The 19,466-nt window shown below is 45.2% G+C and overlaps 2 protein-coding genes across 3 annotated transcripts in view; one reads left to right on the forward strand and one right to left on the reverse strand.

Moving 5' to 3' along the window:
• Positions 1-15,997, forward strand: part of LOC142303597 (uncharacterized) — an 80,690-nt gene extending 64,693 nt beyond the window's left edge. The window contains exon 11 of the mRNA XM_075345109.1: positions 12,976-15,997. Coding sequence (XP_075201224.1) covers positions 12,976-14,771 — 1,796 coding nt within the window. The 3' untranslated portion in view covers positions 14,772-15,997. The remainder of the gene's footprint in view (positions 1-12,975) is intronic.
• Positions 1-19,466, reverse strand: part of LOC142257625 (uncharacterized) — a 481,515-nt gene that overhangs the window by 255,759 nt on the left and 206,290 nt on the right. The window lies entirely within an intron of this gene.

The raw sequence follows: 19,466 nt of genomic DNA on the forward strand, positions 1-19,466 counted from the left end.
TCCATTTCTGTTGCTGACTCCTCCATCTTATAGAGGATTTATGGAAGAAAAGGGGCTGCAGAGCGGTATTCTGTAAGAATTGATTGCTCCTGCACTGGCTCGCCTCCTCTTTTAGCAGCGCCTGGATTATACCGCTCTGCAGCCCCTTTCCTTCCATGATCAGTTCCCTGTCTTGGGCGGTCGGAGCCGGCGGTCGGTGCAGCGGCTTCTGGAGGATTTTCCTGGGCAGTTTCCAGCGTTGTACCTGCTAGCACAACTTGTGGGGTGAGCGCTGTAGACAATGTTTTGGTTGCTGTGCTCGGCCGATTCACACATGGAGCCCTGTCCTCTGTCCTTTTTTTAATATATTTTTATTAATTTTAATAAAACAATACATAGATAAAACAACCTGAAAATAGAAATTCAGCGTAAGATAGTGAAATCCGTTGTCCTTGTTATTTTTAGACGAGAGTGTCAGTGACCTCTTCAGCACAGCTTACAGTTTATACACAGATCATCGCGCATCAAGCGTTACATTTCAGGATATACCTATGGGCCGGTCCCTTGTATCCCTTTCAGTTCTACCCCACCAGCCCCCCTCATTCTCCCACTTCCAAACCTCCCAAGGTGCCTCGTAATTTTTCCGAAACATCTGTGTTTGTGCTGGTCCTACAAGTTCTTCATAATAAAAACCACTGCTTACATTGATCTTGGGTGCCAAGTGTCTACATCTACCCCTCTCCATACTGAGACCCCCAACATACTGAGTCCTTACACTTTTCCCCATCGATTTTGTGCCTTGCACTATCCCTCCCACTTTAAGCCCCCCTAAACCCCCCCATCTACAGCATTAGGCCCCCTAAAGCAATAGACCCCCTAAACCCCCCCTCCTACAGCAAAAGGTCCCCTAAACCCCCCCTCCTACAGCAAAAGGTCCCCCTAAACCCCCCCTCCTACAGCAAAAGGTCCCCCTAAACCCCCCCTCCTACAGAAAAAGGTCCCCCTCAACCCCCCCTACAGCAAAAGGTCCCCTAAACCCACCCTCCTACAGCAACGGGCCCCCTAAACCTCCCTCCTACAGCAACGGGCCCCCTAAACCCCCCCTCCTACAGCAACAGGCCCCCTAAACCCCTCCTACAGCAACGAGCCCCTTAACCCCCCCTCCTACAGCAATGGGCCCCCTAAACCCCCCTCCAACAGCAAGAGGCTCCATTAACCCTCCCCTCCAACAGCAAGAGGCTCCATTAATCCCCCTCCAACAGCAAGAGGCTCCATTAACCCCCCCCTCCAACAGCAAGAGGCTCCATTACCCCCCCTCCTACAGCAACAGGCTCCATTAACCCCCCCTTCCTACAGCAACAGGCTCCATTACCCCCCCAACAGCAACAGGCTCCATATTAACCCCCCCAACAGCAAGAGGCTCCATTAACCCCCTCCTACAGCAACAGGCTCCATTAATCCCCCCCCTCCTACAGCAACAGGCTCCCTAAACCTTCCCCTCTACAGCAATAGGCTCCCTTGACCACCATCTTCTTTAATAGGCCCCCTAACTCTAAGACTATACTAATAGCTCCAGCCCCCCTAAACACTGTCGAGTCATAGGCCCCCTAATCTCCAGACTACAATAATAGGCCTCCTAATCCCCAGTCTATAGCCTCTGCCTGCCCCTCCCCTGCAATCCCCAGACTATAGCCTCGGCTGCCCCTCCCCCACAATCCTAACTTTATATCCTCTGCCTGCCCCCCTCCCTCCCCTCACTTCACAGCATTAGGAACTCTGCAAGTGATTACCTGCTCCTGTGCCGCCGCCACCCGCCTCCTCCTCTTGCCGGAGCTGCAGCTCCTCCTCCGGTGTCCGTCATCCTCCTCCTGCTGCTGGCTCCGGTGAGTTCTCTTCCTCTGCGGCATCTATAGCTTTGGCCGCAACAGCATGGAGCTGATTGGCGCGCCTCTAACCCCGGAAGTGCAGGCGCCGGCAATTCCAGGGTCAATCAGCTCCCTGTTTACAGCACCCGCAGTCTATTTGTATGCGTGTCTTAAAGACGCAGTTAGGCTATGTGCGCACGTTGCGTAAATACATGCAGTTACGCTGCGCTTTGTAGCGCAGCGTAACTGCATGCGTCCTGCGTCCCCTGCACAGTCTATGGAGATTGTGCAGGGGCCGTGCGCACGTGGCGTCTTAGACCGCAGCGCTTCGGCTGCTGCCTGAAGCGCTGCGTTCAAGAAGTGACATGTCACTTCTTCCGTGCGCTTTGCCGGCAGCTCCTGCTCTGTCTATGGCAGGAGCTGCAGGCAGAGCGCATGGAATCGTCTTTTTTTTTTTTTCACTACGGACATTTCTGCAGCGATTTAAAGCGCACATGTGCTCTTCAGATCGCTGCAGTGAATGTACGCAACGTGCGCACATAGCCATACAGATAGATGGAGGTGCGCCTCTCCCCCCTCTCCCCCCTCCGAAAACACAGCGGATTTAATAGACTGTCTGACGGAGGGGGGGATGTAAAGGCCAAAAGGTGCCGCCCCCCGCAACCCGCCGCCCCAGGCATCGGACCACGGATGCCTAATGGTAAATACGGCCCTGCTGCAGGGCCGTGTAGCTAATCCTCCTGTGTGATACTGTCTGCTGAGTTGTGTATCTAATCCTATCCTGTGATACTATCTGCTGAGCTGTGTATCTAATCCTATCTTGTGTGATACTGTCTGCTGAGCTGTGTATCTAATCCTATCCTGTGTGATACTTTCTGCTGAGCTGTGTGTCTAATCCTATCCGGTGTGATACTATCTGCAAAGCTGTGTATCTAATCCTATCCTGTGTGATACTGTCTGCAGAGCCGTGAATCTAATCCTATCCTGTGTGATACTGTCTGCAGGGCTGTGTATCTAATCCTCCTGTGTGATACTGTCTGCTGAGCCGTGTATCTAATCCTATCCTGGATGATACTGTCTGCAGGGCTGTGTATCTAATCCTCCTGTGTGATACTGTCTGCTGAGCCGTGTATCTAATCCTATCCTGTGTGATACTGTCTGCTGAGCCGTGTATCTAATCCTATCCTGGATTATACTGTCTGCAGGGCTGTGTATCTAATCTTCCTGTGTGATACTGTCTGCTGAGCCGTGTATCTAATCCTATCCTGTGTGATACTGTCTGCCAAGCTGTGTATCTAATCCTATCCTGTGATACTGTCCGCTGAGATGTGTATCTAATCCTCATGTGTGATACTGTCTGCTGAACCGTGTATCTAATCCTAACCAGTGATGCTGTCTGCTGAGCTGTGTATCTAATCCTCTCCTGTGTGATACTGTCTGCTGAGATGTGCATCTAATCCTATCCTGTGTGATACTCCAGCTGTCCTTGGTGACACTTTAGACTTTTCTGGTCACCAACAAAATGGCTCTGCACTGTGACCCTACATTTCATTCTCTCTTATCTATTGGAAACCCCCAGATTGGGAGGGGGAGGTGACATCAAACACAGGAGAGCAGACTCCGCCCACTTTACTGCAGCTGTAATTCAGGCTTTTTCTACAGTGGGATTTCTGTAGGATTTCAGCAGCTGCTCCCCCTAGTGTTTAACAGGGGAAAATATCAAACTTTTTATTTTTTTTTTATATTTTGCTCAATTACAAACAAATAATAATATTTAATTAAAACATTATTACTTTACATTTTTTCAGTTATTGATTTTTTTGTTTTTGACGTCACCTTCCCTTTAAAAAGTTTACTAACCCCTTGTAAGAGCTCTGGGTTGTTCCAGATAGGTAAGTATTTAGAGATTCTATGTGAGAGTTCGTAATGTTTCCTTACTATCTTCCACGTTGCTATAGTGTCTCTAAACAGGGACGAGTGTTTTAATTGTGGAGGTAACGCCGACTGTCGTGTGTGTAACAGAGCCAAAAGGTCCCAGGGTTGGGCATGGTCCCTTTCAAAGGCTATTGCCGCATACTGTCCGGAGCCATGGATCCAATCCATCAAATATCTAGTTAGGCATGCTATATTGTATCCTCTAACATTTGGGAGGTTTAGACCGCCATTATCTAATGTCTTTAGAAGCCATCAGCTTCTTTAACCCTATTCATGGCTGTTTCTCTCTCCAGATAATATGCGAGAATGTTTTATTTAAAAATACTACGTCCCTATGTTTTAGGAGTAAGGGGAGGGTTTGTATATGGTACATTAGCTTGGATACCGACATCATCTTTATCAGATGCATTCTGCCTCTCATATTTAGTGGAAGCTCCTGCCATCTTTTAAGATCTTCTGCTATGCATTTTAGCAGGGGTGGAAAGTTTAGGCCATATAGAGTTCCGGGGACCCTTCTGATTTTCACCCCTAAATAAGTTTTATAAATGACTTGGCTACTGAGATCCCTGCAAAAATCTGGGTTTGGAGCTGGTGTATACTGTTTCCCAATATAGAGCAACTCGCACTTTGTTGTATTGATCAAAAAACCCGAATATTCCCCAAATGCTCGCAAACTATACAGTATCCGCGGGACTTGGTTTATTGGGTCAGAGAGGAAGAGTAAGATGTCGTTTGTAAAAAATGTTGCTTGGAGTCGTTTTTTATTTATGGAGATACCTTGAAATATAGTCTGGCCCGACAACAGTCTCACCAGGGGTTCAAGTGCCAAATTGAAGAGCAGCGGGGAAAGAGGACAGCCTTGTCTGGTCCCTTAAAACAGCTGAAAGTGGGTCGACAAGAAAACAGGAATGTATACTTGTGCCTTTGGGGACGTGTATATTGCTCAGATATATGTGTAAAAGGATCCTGAGAAACGCATCTCATCTAATACTATATAAAGCCATGGCCACTCGATGTTATCAAAGGCTTTCTCAGCGTCTATTGTTAATAGTGCAGGGGTTTCTGTGTCTTTAGGCTTGAGGTTTACTCTCTCCAGGGCCAGGAGGACCTTTTGTGTCAAAATTGTTACTAATCGGTCTGCCATCATTTTGGACAGTATTTTTCTGTCTATGTTAATAAGGGATATTGGTCTTTATGACCCCAGGTTCAATGGGTCTTTCCCCTGTTTTGAATCAATTTTATGTATGCTAAAATCCCCTTTTGAAAAGTCTCTTTCCCCTCCAGATCATTTTTATACAAAGTCAGCAATATGGATGAGACTTCCTCTACCATAGTCTTATAGAATTCCCCGGTGCACCCATCGGGTCCTGGGGCTTTGTGATTATGTAAGGTTTTAATTGTCCGAGCAACATCCTCCCCGTGACTCCTGCGTTTAGGTATGTTCGGTGTTCTTCCGTCAGCGTAGATATATTCACCTTAGTTAGAATATTATTAGCAGGGATATCTCCATTCCCGTCAGTTGAATTAGAGATTCTTATAGTACAGTGGTACCTTGCTTAACGAGAACAATCCGTTCTGGGACTGTGCTTGTTAATCAAGGTACTCGTTCAGCAGAGCAAGATTTCCCATAGGAAATTATTGCAATGCTGACGATCCGTTCTACAACTTCTAAAATGTCCCATCCTGGTCCCCTATTCTATCATTCCACACATGCACAACCACACACACAAACTCACACAAACACACATGCACGCACACGCACATATTATAAGCTCGCCTTACCTTCCGTTCCATTGCCGGTCTGCTGGGACTTGCTGTTCTCTGGTACGGGGCCGGGCTGTGTATCGCGTTACCATAACGACGAGGCAGGAACTTCCCGGCCAGAGCGCTGACGTCAAAGGCAGAGCCGCTTGCCTCTGATTGGCCCGCGATCTGCCTTTCATTAGCGGTGACAGGAAGTTCCTCCCTCGTCGCTATGGATGCAGATACACAGCGTGGACTGGAGCGCAGCGGCGCACTACAGCACCCAAGAGGCCGGCGATGAAACAAAATGATATACCTGATGAAAGCATATTGTCTGCTGAAACGCGTTGTATTAATAGGAGCTTATAATTAATAAAATACAACATTTAATATCAGCAAGTGGTTCCTTATGCGCTACATCAGACCGAAAGAACTCTTTTCCATATACCCACTCCCTACCTGGGATTTCGGTAGTAGCTGCAAAGGACCTGCCAACCCATTATAGAATCCAGCTGGGAACTGGAGGATCGTGGAGGAAAACCTGAATCCCAAGGTGCCGGTGGAGTTCAGGAGCCGACAACGATACCATAAGTCTGGATTCAATAAGATTGGACACTGCAATCAGAACGGAGGAATACCCCGGACTGACACGCTTTCACTGGAGTTGTGCGGGCTCGCACAACCTGCAAAGGTGAGCAGTTCTAAATATCTATCCTAAATCTATCCACGGATGCTTCTCATATTGCGCCTGTCTCTCTATCTCTATTTCATTTAGGCGATGAAACAAAAGGTACACATATTATGTTATATTATATGCTCACCTTACCTTACCTTCCGTTCCATCGCAAGCCTCCTGGGTCTTGTAGTTCGCCGCGAGGATGTCGCGATGTACCCGGGAACTACAAGAACCATGAGACCGGCGGTGGAACGGAAGGTAAGGTGAGCATAATACTGTATGTGTGTGCGTGCGTGTGTGTTTGTGTGTACATGTGTGTGTTTGTGTGGACTTCAAGTGCGGGTCAGAGTGTGGTGGATGGACGAAACCGGAAGTGTGTGCAGTGAGAATTTCGCTCGTACAGCAAAGCTTTCTCGTAAAGCGGGTTACAAATTTACAGAAAGCTTTGCTTGTTAAGCGAAATTCTCGTTAAGAGGGTTACTCGTTAAGCGAGGTACCACTGTACGTTCCCAATATTTCAGTTATTTTCCTAGGGTCATTGTGGAGCTCCCCTTTGTGGCCTTTCATCTGTATAGGGCTTTATGGTATAAATCCTTTTCCTTACTAAATTTGCCATCAGCTTCCCTGATTTGTTCCCGAATCTATGTAAAGTGTTATTTTGGGCAGACCTAAACAATTCCTCCCTTTTTGTCCGCCCACATATTGAAAGCCCTCCACTCTGACTGCCAGTCCTCTTTGTTTTCTTTGTTCGGACTGTGCTGGAAAACTGTGTAGGTCCGTCCCACCCTCGCCGAGGCTTCATTGAAGTGGGTCTGAATCATTTTTTTTTTTTTTTTTTTTCTTTTCAAAGTGGAAACATAGGCAGTTATTTTGCCTCTTATTACGACCTTTGCTGTGTCCCAGAACAATAAGGGAGTACCCCATGTTGGCTATTGTGAAACAAAAACTTCGACCACCACTCATTGAGCTTTAACACAAAGTCTTCATTACCATGAAGGAAAGCTGGCTATCTCCACAAATAATCCAAGCCCTTCGGGTGGATGTCTGCCATCTCCACCACCACCGATGCATAATCAGATATCACCAAGTCATGTATAGAGACAGAGTGGAGTCCGCATGTCACATTGTTTGAAGCAAAAAAATAGTCGATTCGGGACCACAAATCATTTGCATGGGAATAGTGCGTGAATTCCCTATCCTGGGGATGCATATGTCGCCACACGTCGTGGAAAGCCGTGGTCTCTAGGAGGGGTTTAATGACTTTGTCCTGATTTTGTGGCGGTTTAGACCTGTAATTTGGGATTTTCCCATCTTCTGATGGCAGAACCACGATGTTGAAATCCCCTCCCACTATTGTGTTGGGGTGTGAGTGCTCTAGTTTAGCTCTCAACTGATGGAAAAATGGCTTATTGTTATCATTAGGGGCACAGACATTAAAAAATGTATGTGTCCCCTGAAACCTCTATCGTGACCACATGTAGTCTGCCCTCTATATCTGCATATGTATCTATAACTGGATGTTGTAATTTTCTGTGCACTAGTGTGATAACCCCAGCTTTATTTTTGATAGAAGGGGAGCCATATGCGTTACCCACCCACAACCTACACATCTTTTGTATGTCCTGTGCCTCTAGATAAGTCTCTGGTAAAAGCGCTATATCCGGTTTGAGGCGATTAAGATGGGGCAGAACTTTAAGTCGCTTCTGGGAGAACGTAGCCCTTTGACGTTCCAGTGACTATCCGAATGAATCAATCGCAAACAGTATACTTATACAAACTATATAACTGTTATACTTCCTTACTGCTGCTGTAAAATCATAAGATATCCTAGATTAAACACCTAAAACTAGCCTGTAGGCAACATTACAAACAGAAGGAATAACTTTCTCTTTTCTTCGTAACAATAGACAGAAGTGTCTTTTTTTTTTTTTTTTTTTCTTTCTTCAAACCCCCTTCTCAAACTGTTCCTAACTTCAGACTTCACTTCTTCCCGATCATGCCTCTGAGGCCCGTCATCCCCCTGTTACCTTTTAAACTGTAATTCAAAGAGAACGGAATGTCACAACTGTGGAAGAGGAGACAAGGAGAGAAAAAAAAAAGGAGGAGAGGATTGAGAGGGGAGGAGGGATTATTTGAGGGAGGAGAGGATAGAGAGGGGGGGGGAACTCCTTACACCGTCCACATTACCAACACTTCCATTAAGTCCACAGAGTCAGCTTATCCAACAGGTGGCCTGGTCTGCAGAGTCAGGTCCCTAAAGAGAGCTTTGGCTTGTATTGTTTTATTGCGCTTTTATTTAACTCTTGTTCCTGGGTCTCCACTTCAGTCACACCTCAGCCTATCTAGCAGGTGGCTTGCAGCACCACACAGCTAGGGAGAGCAGTGCTTTAGTAATCCACTTTGTTTGAACAATGTCTCAGCTTCTGGGAAGATCGCCCCCTAGCTTATATAGCCGGCAGCTTAGGCTGTTTTCAAATCAGCGGTTTTTTGCCGGTCGGCAAAATGAATATGACCAGATCCTCTTGATTGCATGTACAACGCATGCTACCGCAATTTTAATTTTACTGGATCCTTCTACCTTTTATGGCTATCGGCCGGCACTCAGCTAATCGGGAGTCAGCTGAGATCTCACAGGCCGCAGACGCTGCGATGGATGCAGGTTCAGCAGTCACTGGCTGCTGCCTATCACTTGTGACCCTGTGCGGGCCAAGTGATCAGAAGTTCAGCTGAGTTTAGATCAGCTGATTCCAGTGTAAGCCAATTCCGCTACATCCATCGTAGCATGTGTGGGCTGTGGAATTCAGCTGAGTTCGGCCGGCACTGGAGTCGGCTGATCTGATCTGAACTGAACTGATCTGAACTCCTGACCTCAAACCAGCAGAACAAGTAATCAGATCAGCTGACTCCAGTGTCGGCCAATTACTTGTTCTGTGTCCCCTGCATCTATCACAGCATGTGCGGGCTGTGAGGTCAGCTGAGTTCGGCCGGCACTGTAGTCATCTGATTTGAACTCTGCTGACCTCAGAAGCCCGCACACACGATGGATGCAGGGGGACACAGAACAAGTAATCGTCCGACACTGGAGTCAGCTGATCTGATTACTTGTTCTGCTGGTATGAGGTCAGGAGTAGGGATGAGTGAGCAGTAAAATACTCGGGTGCTCGATGGGCAAAGCCCATGTCTCTGGGTTGTTTTTTTTTTTAAATGAATAAAAAAAACAAAAAAACACATAACCCTAAAAAAAATGTGTGGGCTCCCACTGCATTTTTTATTTGCTAAGGGTAACCCAAGCAGCTACTGGCACCTAACCCCCACTGCTTGATGTTCTATTCATTAGCATTGGAAAATCCAGGGAAGACCTTTTTTTTATTTATTTTTTTTTTTTTTTTTAAACTTTTTTTGCCCAAAAACTAAAAAAAAAATCACATGGACTTTGCCCTATTTTTGTGTCCAGCCAGGTACAGCTGGCAGGTACGGGCTGCCCCCAACCCCAGCTGCCTATTTGTACCCGGCTGGGAACCAAAAATATAGGGAAGCCCTTTTTTTTTTTTGTTTTGTTTTTTTTTGTTTTAATTATGTCATGAAATAAAAAAAAAGACGACGTGGGCTTCACCCAATTTTTGTGTCCAGCCAGGTACAACTACGCAGTTGGGGATTGGAATCCGCAGCGCATGTTGGCCCAAGCTTTCTGGGCCCCCCGCTGCGAATTGCAGTCCACAGCTGCCACAGAAAATGGTGCTTCCATAGAAGCGCCATCTTCTGGCGCTGCCTCCAACTCTTCCAGCGGCCCTGGTAATAAGGGGTTAATACCAAGTTTTGTTTTTCGAGCTAGTATTAAGCCTGAGATTGTTAATGTCAGGCCAAGTTTGACCCGGCCATTAAGAAAAATAGTTTATTAGAAATAAATACACAGGCACACTTAGAGACTCCATCTTTATTACTCCCTCACACCCTTCCACGATCCTGGTCTTCTGTCGATGCAGCTCCACTATATCAGAAAGCACAGGGGAGGATCTGCTTTCTGGGCATGCTCAGTACAGAGAAACAGGATCCTGCCTACCAGAATGCGATGACTTCCGGTAAGCAGGATCTTGCTCATAGAACTACATTGCAGCTTGCGCCACAATGTGCAGGATCCAGTGAGATGCGGTATTTTTCTGGAGGTCAAAAACGCTACAAATAGCGTTTTTGAAACAAGGTAAAATACCGCAAATCAACGGATCCAGTATATGACGCATGCACAAACGCATCTTACTGCGATTCCTTTGAAAATGCATTGAAATGACAACGCATTTGTCAAGGAACCGGTCAGATGCGTTTTTGCGTTTTTATTTTTATGTCAGGCAAAAAAACGCTGATGTGAAAGTAGCCTTAAGGGTATGTGAGCACGCTGCGTTCTGTCAAGTGCAGAAAAAAATGCACCCTCTGGCATATTGTACAACTGTAAGCACTGTGTTTTACAAAAAAATGCATCCAAAACGCATGCATTTTGAATGTATTTTGGATGCATTTTTGACAGTGCAGTCTCACTCGGCTCTTTCACATCCCCATAGAGCATGGCTGGCTGCGAGACAGAGCTGCGCGATCAGAATAACCTCGGTTGAACTTCACCCAACTTCATTGTCATCGCACAGCTCTGTCTGTGTGTCGCGGCTTGATTTGCGGTCACCGGTGATGGACTCACAAATCCCCTGAGTGACTGAAGTGAGCCGCACAATCAGCGGTGCCGTCATTCAGGTTACCTGCGGCCGGCTGGAGTCCTCCACCCGAGACCGCCAATCACCTGAGTGAGGGCACCGCTGATCACGCGGCTCACTTCAGTCACTCGGGCAATTTGTTGTAACAGTTGGAGGATCCAGCTGTGGCCGCGGGTAACTTGAGGGACGTCATCGCTGATAGCGCGACTCACTTCAGTTGCTCTGTGGAGCTCACTGAGAGCGGTCATGGTCTGTGGCCGCTCGCTGTCAGCTTCCGATGTAGCAGAGCTGAAGACATCGTGTGGATTACGTCGGACCTGGTGGGCTGTTTGGGGAATAATACAGTGGTGAAATAGGGTGTTTTGGGGTGTTTTTTGTCTTTTATTTCAAATAAAGGATTTTTTGGGGGTGTGTGTGTTTTTTTTCTTTAACTTACAGATTAATCATTGGGGGTGTCTCATAGACCCCTGCCATGATTAAGCTGGGACTTAGTGGCAGCTATGCGCTGCGATTAACTCCTTATTACCCCGATTGCCACCGCACCAGGGCAATCGGAATGAGCCGGGTAGAGTCCTGGGACTGTCGCATCTAATGGATGCGGCAATTCCGAGCGGCTGCTGGCTGACATTTTTAGGCTGGGGGCTACCCATAACGTGGGGCTCCCCATCCTGAGAATACAAGCCTTCAGCCGTGTGGCTTTACCTTGGCTGGTATCAAAATTGGGGAGGACCACACGTCTTTTTTTTTTAAATTATTTATTTTACTGCACTATTTAGACCCACCCACTGGCGGGTGTGATTGGGTGCAGTGAGACAGCTGTCACTCAAGGTGGTGGCTCGTGTGAATGCAAGCAATCATAGGCGCCGGTGGGCGGGGGAAGCAGTGAATACGAGATGGAATAATGAGCGGCTGACATTTTCAAAAGCTGGGGGAGCCGCTGGAGCTTTTTGACAGCTGTGCAGCGCTGCGCCGGTGATCGGAGTATGAAAAAAAGAGGGCGAGACCGACTGACAGAGAGAGAAACTGACGTAGACACAGAGAGAGACTGACAGAGAAGGAAAGACCGACAGACCTGCGTTTTGTTTCTCAAAAAAGCATGCAGAACGCAACAAAAATGCAGTGCAAGCGCACAGCTAAACATTTTGGTTGCGTTTTGACACACCTGATTGATTTCAATGGGTGGAAAATGCAACCAAAACGCACAAAAGTGACATGCTGCTTTTTTAAACGCATCGATTTTGTCAAATATTTGGCACCCAAAACGCTGTGTTTAAAATAGCAACGTGCGCATGGAATTTGATGACTTCTCATAGACTTTGCTGGGGAAGCACAACACATGCATTTTGACAATGACACGCTGCAGTTTTAAATGCAGCCAAAACGCAGGAAAAAAACGCGACATGCGCACACAGCCAAATTTACACACCGTACTGCTCTGCAGCTCTATCCTGGGTCCCCGCCGTCACTACAGCCTCTCCACCTCCCCCAGTTTGATAATTTGTCCTACCGGCTGACCGTCAGTTTGCAAGCACACACGTGGAGTGAGGGTTAGGAGCTCAGTTAAGCTGCCGGCACCAACTTTATCACGCAGCCTGATGTCTCTGTCTCCAACGGGTCACTCCAGCGATGCTGTTACAGGCTCCCACTGAGCAGAAACCCTCTGCCACACGGTACGGATTGCCAGGAGATTCGGTCGGGGGCTTGCTGAGAGTGTTAGTGCTCCCACATTGTGATTCTGGGCGAGGGGTACCAAAAGTCATCCTTTTCTTTTTATAGAGTTTTTAGACTGTCAGTTTTATGGCCTCTTAAAGTATAATTCCTCTTATATTCCTTATATAAGGCAGCCATGGACACTGTGCTTATGGTGCCAGGTATGACATTCAGGATATAGTCAATATTATTAGCTAATTTCCTGTGTAATTTCTTTTTGAAATTGTGGTAGAGTTGTTTTGTTAATAAGACCATCACTATCTGGGCAGCACAACGATACTCCAGTCAGGGCCCTGAGTTTACCAGTAAAAACCAAGTTTAAAGGTTAAAGTGTTTAAAATTTACAAATCCTGTTTTATTGTTTTGACAGAAGATTGTGGCATAATAAAGAATACATCTGAAGAGCAATTCATTATCACAGAAAAACCTTCTGCCCTTCACACCCAAGATCCGTTACATGATGCTTGTAAACAATCTCATGATTCATCACAGAATGTTCAGCAAAATAAAAGCCACAAGAGGAGAGATCAACAACAAAGAGCTCGCACAGGGGAGAAGCCATATTCATGCTCAGAATGTGAGCAATGTTTTACTTGGAAATCACACCTTGATCGGCATATAAAAACTCACACGGGGGAGAAGCCATTTTCTTGTTCAGAATGTGGGAAATGTTTTAGTAAGAAATCATCTCATGATTTGCATATGATATCTCACACGGGGGAGAAGCCATTTTCTTGTTCAGATTGTGGGAAATGTTTTAGTAAGAAATCATCTCTTGATTCGCATATGAAATCTCACACGGGGGAGAAGCCATTTTCTTGTTCAGAATGTGGGAAATGTTTTATTTGGAAATCACAGCTTAATGAGCATATAAAAACTCACACGGGGGAGAAGCCATTTTCTTGTTCAGATTGTGGGAAATGTTTTAGTAAGAAATCATCTCTTGATTCGCATATGAAATCTCACACGGGGGAGAAGCCATTTTCTTGTTCAGAATGTGGGAAATGTTTTATTTGGAAATCACAGCTTAATGAGCATATAAAAACTCACACGGGGGAGAAGCCATTTTTTTGTTCAGATTGTGGGAAATGTTTTAGTAAGAAATCATCTCTTGATTCGCATATGAAATCTCACACGGGAGAGAAGCCATTTTCTTGTTCAGAATGTGGGAAATATTTTACTCGGAAATCATATCGTGATGAGCATATAAAAACTCATACAGGGGAGAAGCCATTTTGTTCAGAATGTGGGAAATGTTTTACTCGGAAATCATATCGTGATGAGCATATAAAAACTCATACAGGGGAGAAGCCATTTTATTGTTCAGAATGTGGGAAATGTTTTATTTGGAAATCACAGCTTAATAAGCATATAAAAACTCACATGGGGGAGAAGCGATTTTCTTGTTCAGATTGTGGGAAATGTTTTAGTAAGAAATCATCTCTAGATTCGCATATGAAATCTCACACGGGGGAGAAGCCATTTTCTTGTTCAGAATGTGGGAAATGTTTTATTTGGAAATCACAGCTTAATAAGCATATAAAAACTCACATGGGGGAGAAGCCATTTTCATGTTCAGATTGTGGGAAATGTTTTAGTAAGAAATCATCTCTTGATTCGCATATGAAATCTCACACGGGGGTGAAGCCATTTTCATGTTCGGATTGTGGAAAATGTTTTAGTAAGAAATCATCTCTTGATTCGCATATGAAATCTCACACGGGGGAAAAGCCATTTTCATGTTCAGATTGTGGAAAATGTTTTAGTAAGAAATCATATCTTGATTCGCATATGAAATCTCACACAGGGGAGAAGCCATATTCATGCTCAGAATGTGAGCAATGTTTTACTTGGAAATCACACCTTAATCAGCATATAAAAACTCACACGGGGGAGAAGCCATTTTCTTGTTCGGATTGTGGGAAATGTTTTATTCGGAAATCACACCTTGATCGGCATATAAAAACTCACACGGGGGAGAAGCCATTTTCTTGTTCGGATTGTGGGAAATGTTTTATTCGGAAATCACACCTTGATCAGCATATAAAAACTCACACGGGGGAGAAGCCATTTTCTTGTTCAGAATGTGGGAAATGTTTTATTCGGAAATCACAGCTTAATGCGCATATAAAAATTCACACGGGGGAGAAGCCATTTTCTTGTTAAGATTGTGGGAAATGTTTTAGTAAGAAATTATCTCTTGATTCGCATATGAAATCTCACACGGGGAGAAGCCATTTTTTTGTTCACAAATCCCTTTTTGTTGGAAAATTCACAGAAAGTAGAAGACATGTTTTTTTATTTAGAATGTGGGAAGTTATAGCATTAAATCAGATCTTGTCAGATATCAAATAATTCACACAGGGGAGAAGCCATTTTTATGTTCTGTATGTGGAAAGTGTTATCAGCCGAAATCACATCTGATTGCAGACGAAAAGCTCACAGAGCAAAAAAATATCCATAACATAAATTTTGTTAAACACGACAAAACTTGCACACAAGGAAGCAGACATTTTTTCGATTGTTTCGGTCAAATCCCCCAAAGGACGACATCTACAAGGAGCTTGTATGTTCTGCCCGTTTTTCCTCCATCTAGCAGATATTCCCCATTACTAATCCAGTTGTTGAACCAAGAAAAAACTGCTGACCTCATGAGGTTATCTCAGGTCAGTGCACCGATTCTCAAAAACGTGTGTTAGTGCAGTCACTGCTGTTCCAGTCAATGGGGAGCATTCTGTTCTTCATTGACTGGGGCAGTGAGTATCGTATCGTCGTGGGACCCCCTTATTGGATTATGCTGGACCGGGATTAGGGATTTACTTGGAAAATCAATTGGTGAATGAAAGTGTCTTTTTTTCTTTATTTCGTTAATTTTCCCTTTTGATGTACAGGTTAGCTTCTTGTAATCGTCATGGGACCTTGCTATATATTACATTGGACATTTTGTTTATAAATATTGAAATAAATTGGTGAACAAGGTCTGTATTCGGTGGGGGGGTGTTTGTACAAATAAAATGTATTTTTCTTGAATCAATGACTGGATTAGTAATGGGAGGTGTCTGATAGACACCCACCCATTACTAATACAAGGGCTTGATGTCAGCTGGCATTTCACGGCTGACATAAACCCCATTTATTACCCCGTTTGCCATCAGACCAGGGCAACGGGAAGCGGCGAGGCGCCAGGATTGGTACATCTAATGGATGCACCACTTCTGGGGTGTCTGCGACCCGCGATTTTTAGGTTGTGGAGGGACCAATAATCATGGGCCTCCCACCTCCCCAGCCTGAGAATGCCAAACCAGAGCTGTCTGCTTTACATTGACTGGTGATCCAATTTGGGAAGGAACCCACGTTTTTTATTTTACTTATTTAATTTTATTAAAAAATTTAAAATAACAGCGTGGTGTGCCCTCTATTTTGGACTCAAATCAAAAAGGTCCGTGGAGCCTCTGTTAGGAGCCTCGACCTTTGCTAGGTCCTTTTCGAAGGGATATCTGGCTATTTTCCATGTCGAGACTCCTAACAGAGGCTCTAGGGATCTTTTTGATTTGCATACTTCCCAGGGGGCAATGCACCTAGAGTTTCACTGTGTTGACCGCCTTTTCTGGCTGCCAGCAGTGTTTTCTCTGGCTGGGCTCCCTGAGATCAGTGATTGTTTCATCTTGCTCTATTTTGTATTAACAGCCAAAGTAGAGCTGCCACCTGTGGTCTGCAGGTTGCAGCTGTCAGCTTTACCTAAGGGCTCTCTCACTCATCCGGCTTTTCGCCGGTTTGACGGATGCGGAGCACACCAGTACGGTGTATACAGTACACTGGCAGCGCAAGAAGTGCCAGTCACATGCTGTCATGTGACCGGAGCATGTGAACCAGAAGTTGCGGCGCTGCCACTGTACTGTATTATACTGTTTTGGCGTGCTCCGCATCCGTCAAACCAGCGAAAAGCCGGATGTGTGAGAGCGCTCTTAGCTGGCTAACAAAAATAAGGGGGACATCACGTTTTTTGGGGAAAAATAATGAATTTGGAGCTAAGCACTCTTTAGAGCCTTTCATGTGGCACTAAAGGGTGCAAACTTACAAAATACAGGGGAGTGGGACATTATATATATGCTGCGCATTTATTTATCTAAAACTCCATGGTAAAAAACACGCATGTCACACGGACATCACGTGGACGACACATGGAGAAAAAGCACTCACATGACATACAGAATGACACTTGCATTTCACTCCAAGACAGTTTCAGGAGCAACAACGGAGCTATATTTTATACGATGTGACTGCACCCTAAAGCTGCAGAATTAATGGCACTATATAAGTGAGTAAAATAAATAAATTGAGAAACCGTGCAAAAAATAATACAACAGTTACTTTCCAGATAAAGTCGCATATTATACGAAAGTGATGATTGTTCTGTATGCAGTTGTCAATAAATATCACAAGTGGCAAGTAGAATCCGAATAACCTCTATATATTCAGCCATGAGCACAGAACATTGTACATTAATGTAGAATTGTATCCTAAATCTTGTTACCAATGAACAATTTGCTTTAAAGGATATGAGTTTATTCACCTGTTTTCCTTTTGATGGTCTGATATTTCATCAGAACCAGCGGAGTTGATATTGAGCTGGTCGGCATATTGTGAATAAATATACGAGTTTGTGACAATTTGTTAGCACATTTCCTAAGCTTTTAAAATTATCCTTCGGTTCGTGTACTACAAATAGGACTTTGAGGTTGTGGTCGAAGGATGATGTTACCACCATCATCAGGATAAAAAAAAAGCGTGGAATAGAAAAGCAGAGAGAAGCAGAGTCCATCTCTCACATTAGAGTGGTCGACCACTACCCTGACTCAGTTTTTCCATAAATGCTGAGGGATCGTGCCTCTAAGTTCCTCGTAAGTTGTTTTTGCCAGTTTCATGCTGTTTTATGCCTTTCTGCTTCTGTTCCAGCCCCCGGCATCAACTCTGCTGTCAGCCACCACCTCCTCTTCTCTTCTAGATTCTTATGCTTCCTTCTGACTACATTTCTCATCATCCCTTGTTCTGGGCTGCAGACCAGTGGTGAGAACAGACCTGTAAGGCTATGTGCTCCTAATCAGGGTTCAGATTGTTTTGGACACATGCTATTGCTGCGTACAAAATGCTGCATTGTACAGTACAAACACAGTGGATGGGATTTCTATTTCCGATGCCCACTGTGCTTGTTTTTCCTGCAGCATGACATGACCATGACCTGACCTGCGGGGCGGCTTCCTGAGGCCACAGCATGTCAATTCTTTGCCTTTTTTTTTTTTCTTCAATCTTTCCACACTTTTTTAACCCTTTTGGACAAATCATAACTCTACATATATAGTGCCTTAAATCCTACTTGAATGCTGAATCAAGTTCAGTTACTATGGCACTAGCCAAATTACTGTAGGGCTCTATAGGCAATTTATATGGCATCTACTGTGGCATTGCACACTATATTGGGTGCTTATTACTAATTTTCACTGCTGTGTTGCAAGTGTGTACCAACTCTGCTTATCTTGGTATTGATCACCACCCCGCAGTGTCCTTAAGGGGTTAATGGTGGTACTGACGTTTGTATTGCTATGGTATTGTTCATTGACTATTGTATTGAATTGATTCATTCAACATCACATATTGTGAGGATAGACATTGATACAACCATTGCTTGAAGGGATTTATACTAACCTATATATTGATTATTGTATCTTGGAGCATTGATTACCATCACAGAGGTCATTTTTCTTGTAATTTTAAATAGTTTTAATATTGTGTGTGTCAAATTCTTTGGACCCAATAAAAATTGTATAAATTATTTAAATTTTATCTATTGATGTGCGCCATTATTATGTGTGATCTTTTTCTGTCTTTTGGATTCTTTGCCACGGAGACGCAACTTTTCTCTGCAGAACATGGCAAAACACCGCAACTGCCTGACCCAAGATCGTAGGCACGAGTCCTGCGGAGGAGACTCGCGGCCACACAGGTCAGGACCCGCCACCTCCAGTACACAGTGGGTCCTGATCGTGTGCACATACCCTTACTCTTCCAAAACTCTTCTCACTTCACCCCTAAGGGGGCTTTACACGCTACAATATCGTTAATGTTTGGTCGCCGGGGTCAAGTTGTTAGTGACGCACATCTGGCGTCATGAACGATATCGCAGCGTGTAATACTTACCAGCGACCTTAGGCGACCTCAAAAATAGTGAAAATCGTTCACCATGGAGAGGTCGTCCCAAAGTCAAAAATCGCTAAGGGTTGTTTAGCGTTGTGGTTCATCGCTCATGCGGCAGCACACATCGCTATGTGTGACACCACATGAGCGAGGAACGTCTCCTTACCTGCCGCCGGCCGCAATGAGGAAGGAAGGAGGTGGGCGGGATGTTACGTCCTGCTCATCTCCGCCCCTCTGCTTTGATTGGCCGGCCGCTTAGTGACGTTGCGGTGACGTCGCTGTGATGCCGAACGTCCCTCCCCCTTGAAGGACGGATTGTTCGGCAGTCACAGCGACGACGCCGACCAGGTAAGTATGTGTGACGCTGCGTAGCGTTAATGTTCGCTACGGCAGCGATCACAAACAATCGCATGCGCGACGGGGGCGGGTACTTACACGGTCACTATCGCTAGAAATTGCTAGCTATATCGCTACCGTGTAAAGCCCCCTCTAGTGTTACACCATCAGCACAATCTACATAGGACACTGTTACAGAGGATAGAAAGACTGCGCAAAGCACCAGAACAGCAGCCCTGGCAATAAAGGTTATCCCCTACTAATCTGCACTGAGTAATGGATGGATAGGGAGACAGTTATGAATGTATTCATAATACAGCAGGGTGTATATAC

The sequence above is a fragment of the Anomaloglossus baeobatrachus genome, chromosome 1 (assembly GCF_048569485.1).
Source record: "Anomaloglossus baeobatrachus isolate aAnoBae1 chromosome 1, aAnoBae1.hap1, whole genome shotgun sequence".
Taxonomy (NCBI): Eukaryota; Metazoa; Chordata; class Amphibia; order Anura; family Aromobatidae; genus Anomaloglossus; species Anomaloglossus baeobatrachus.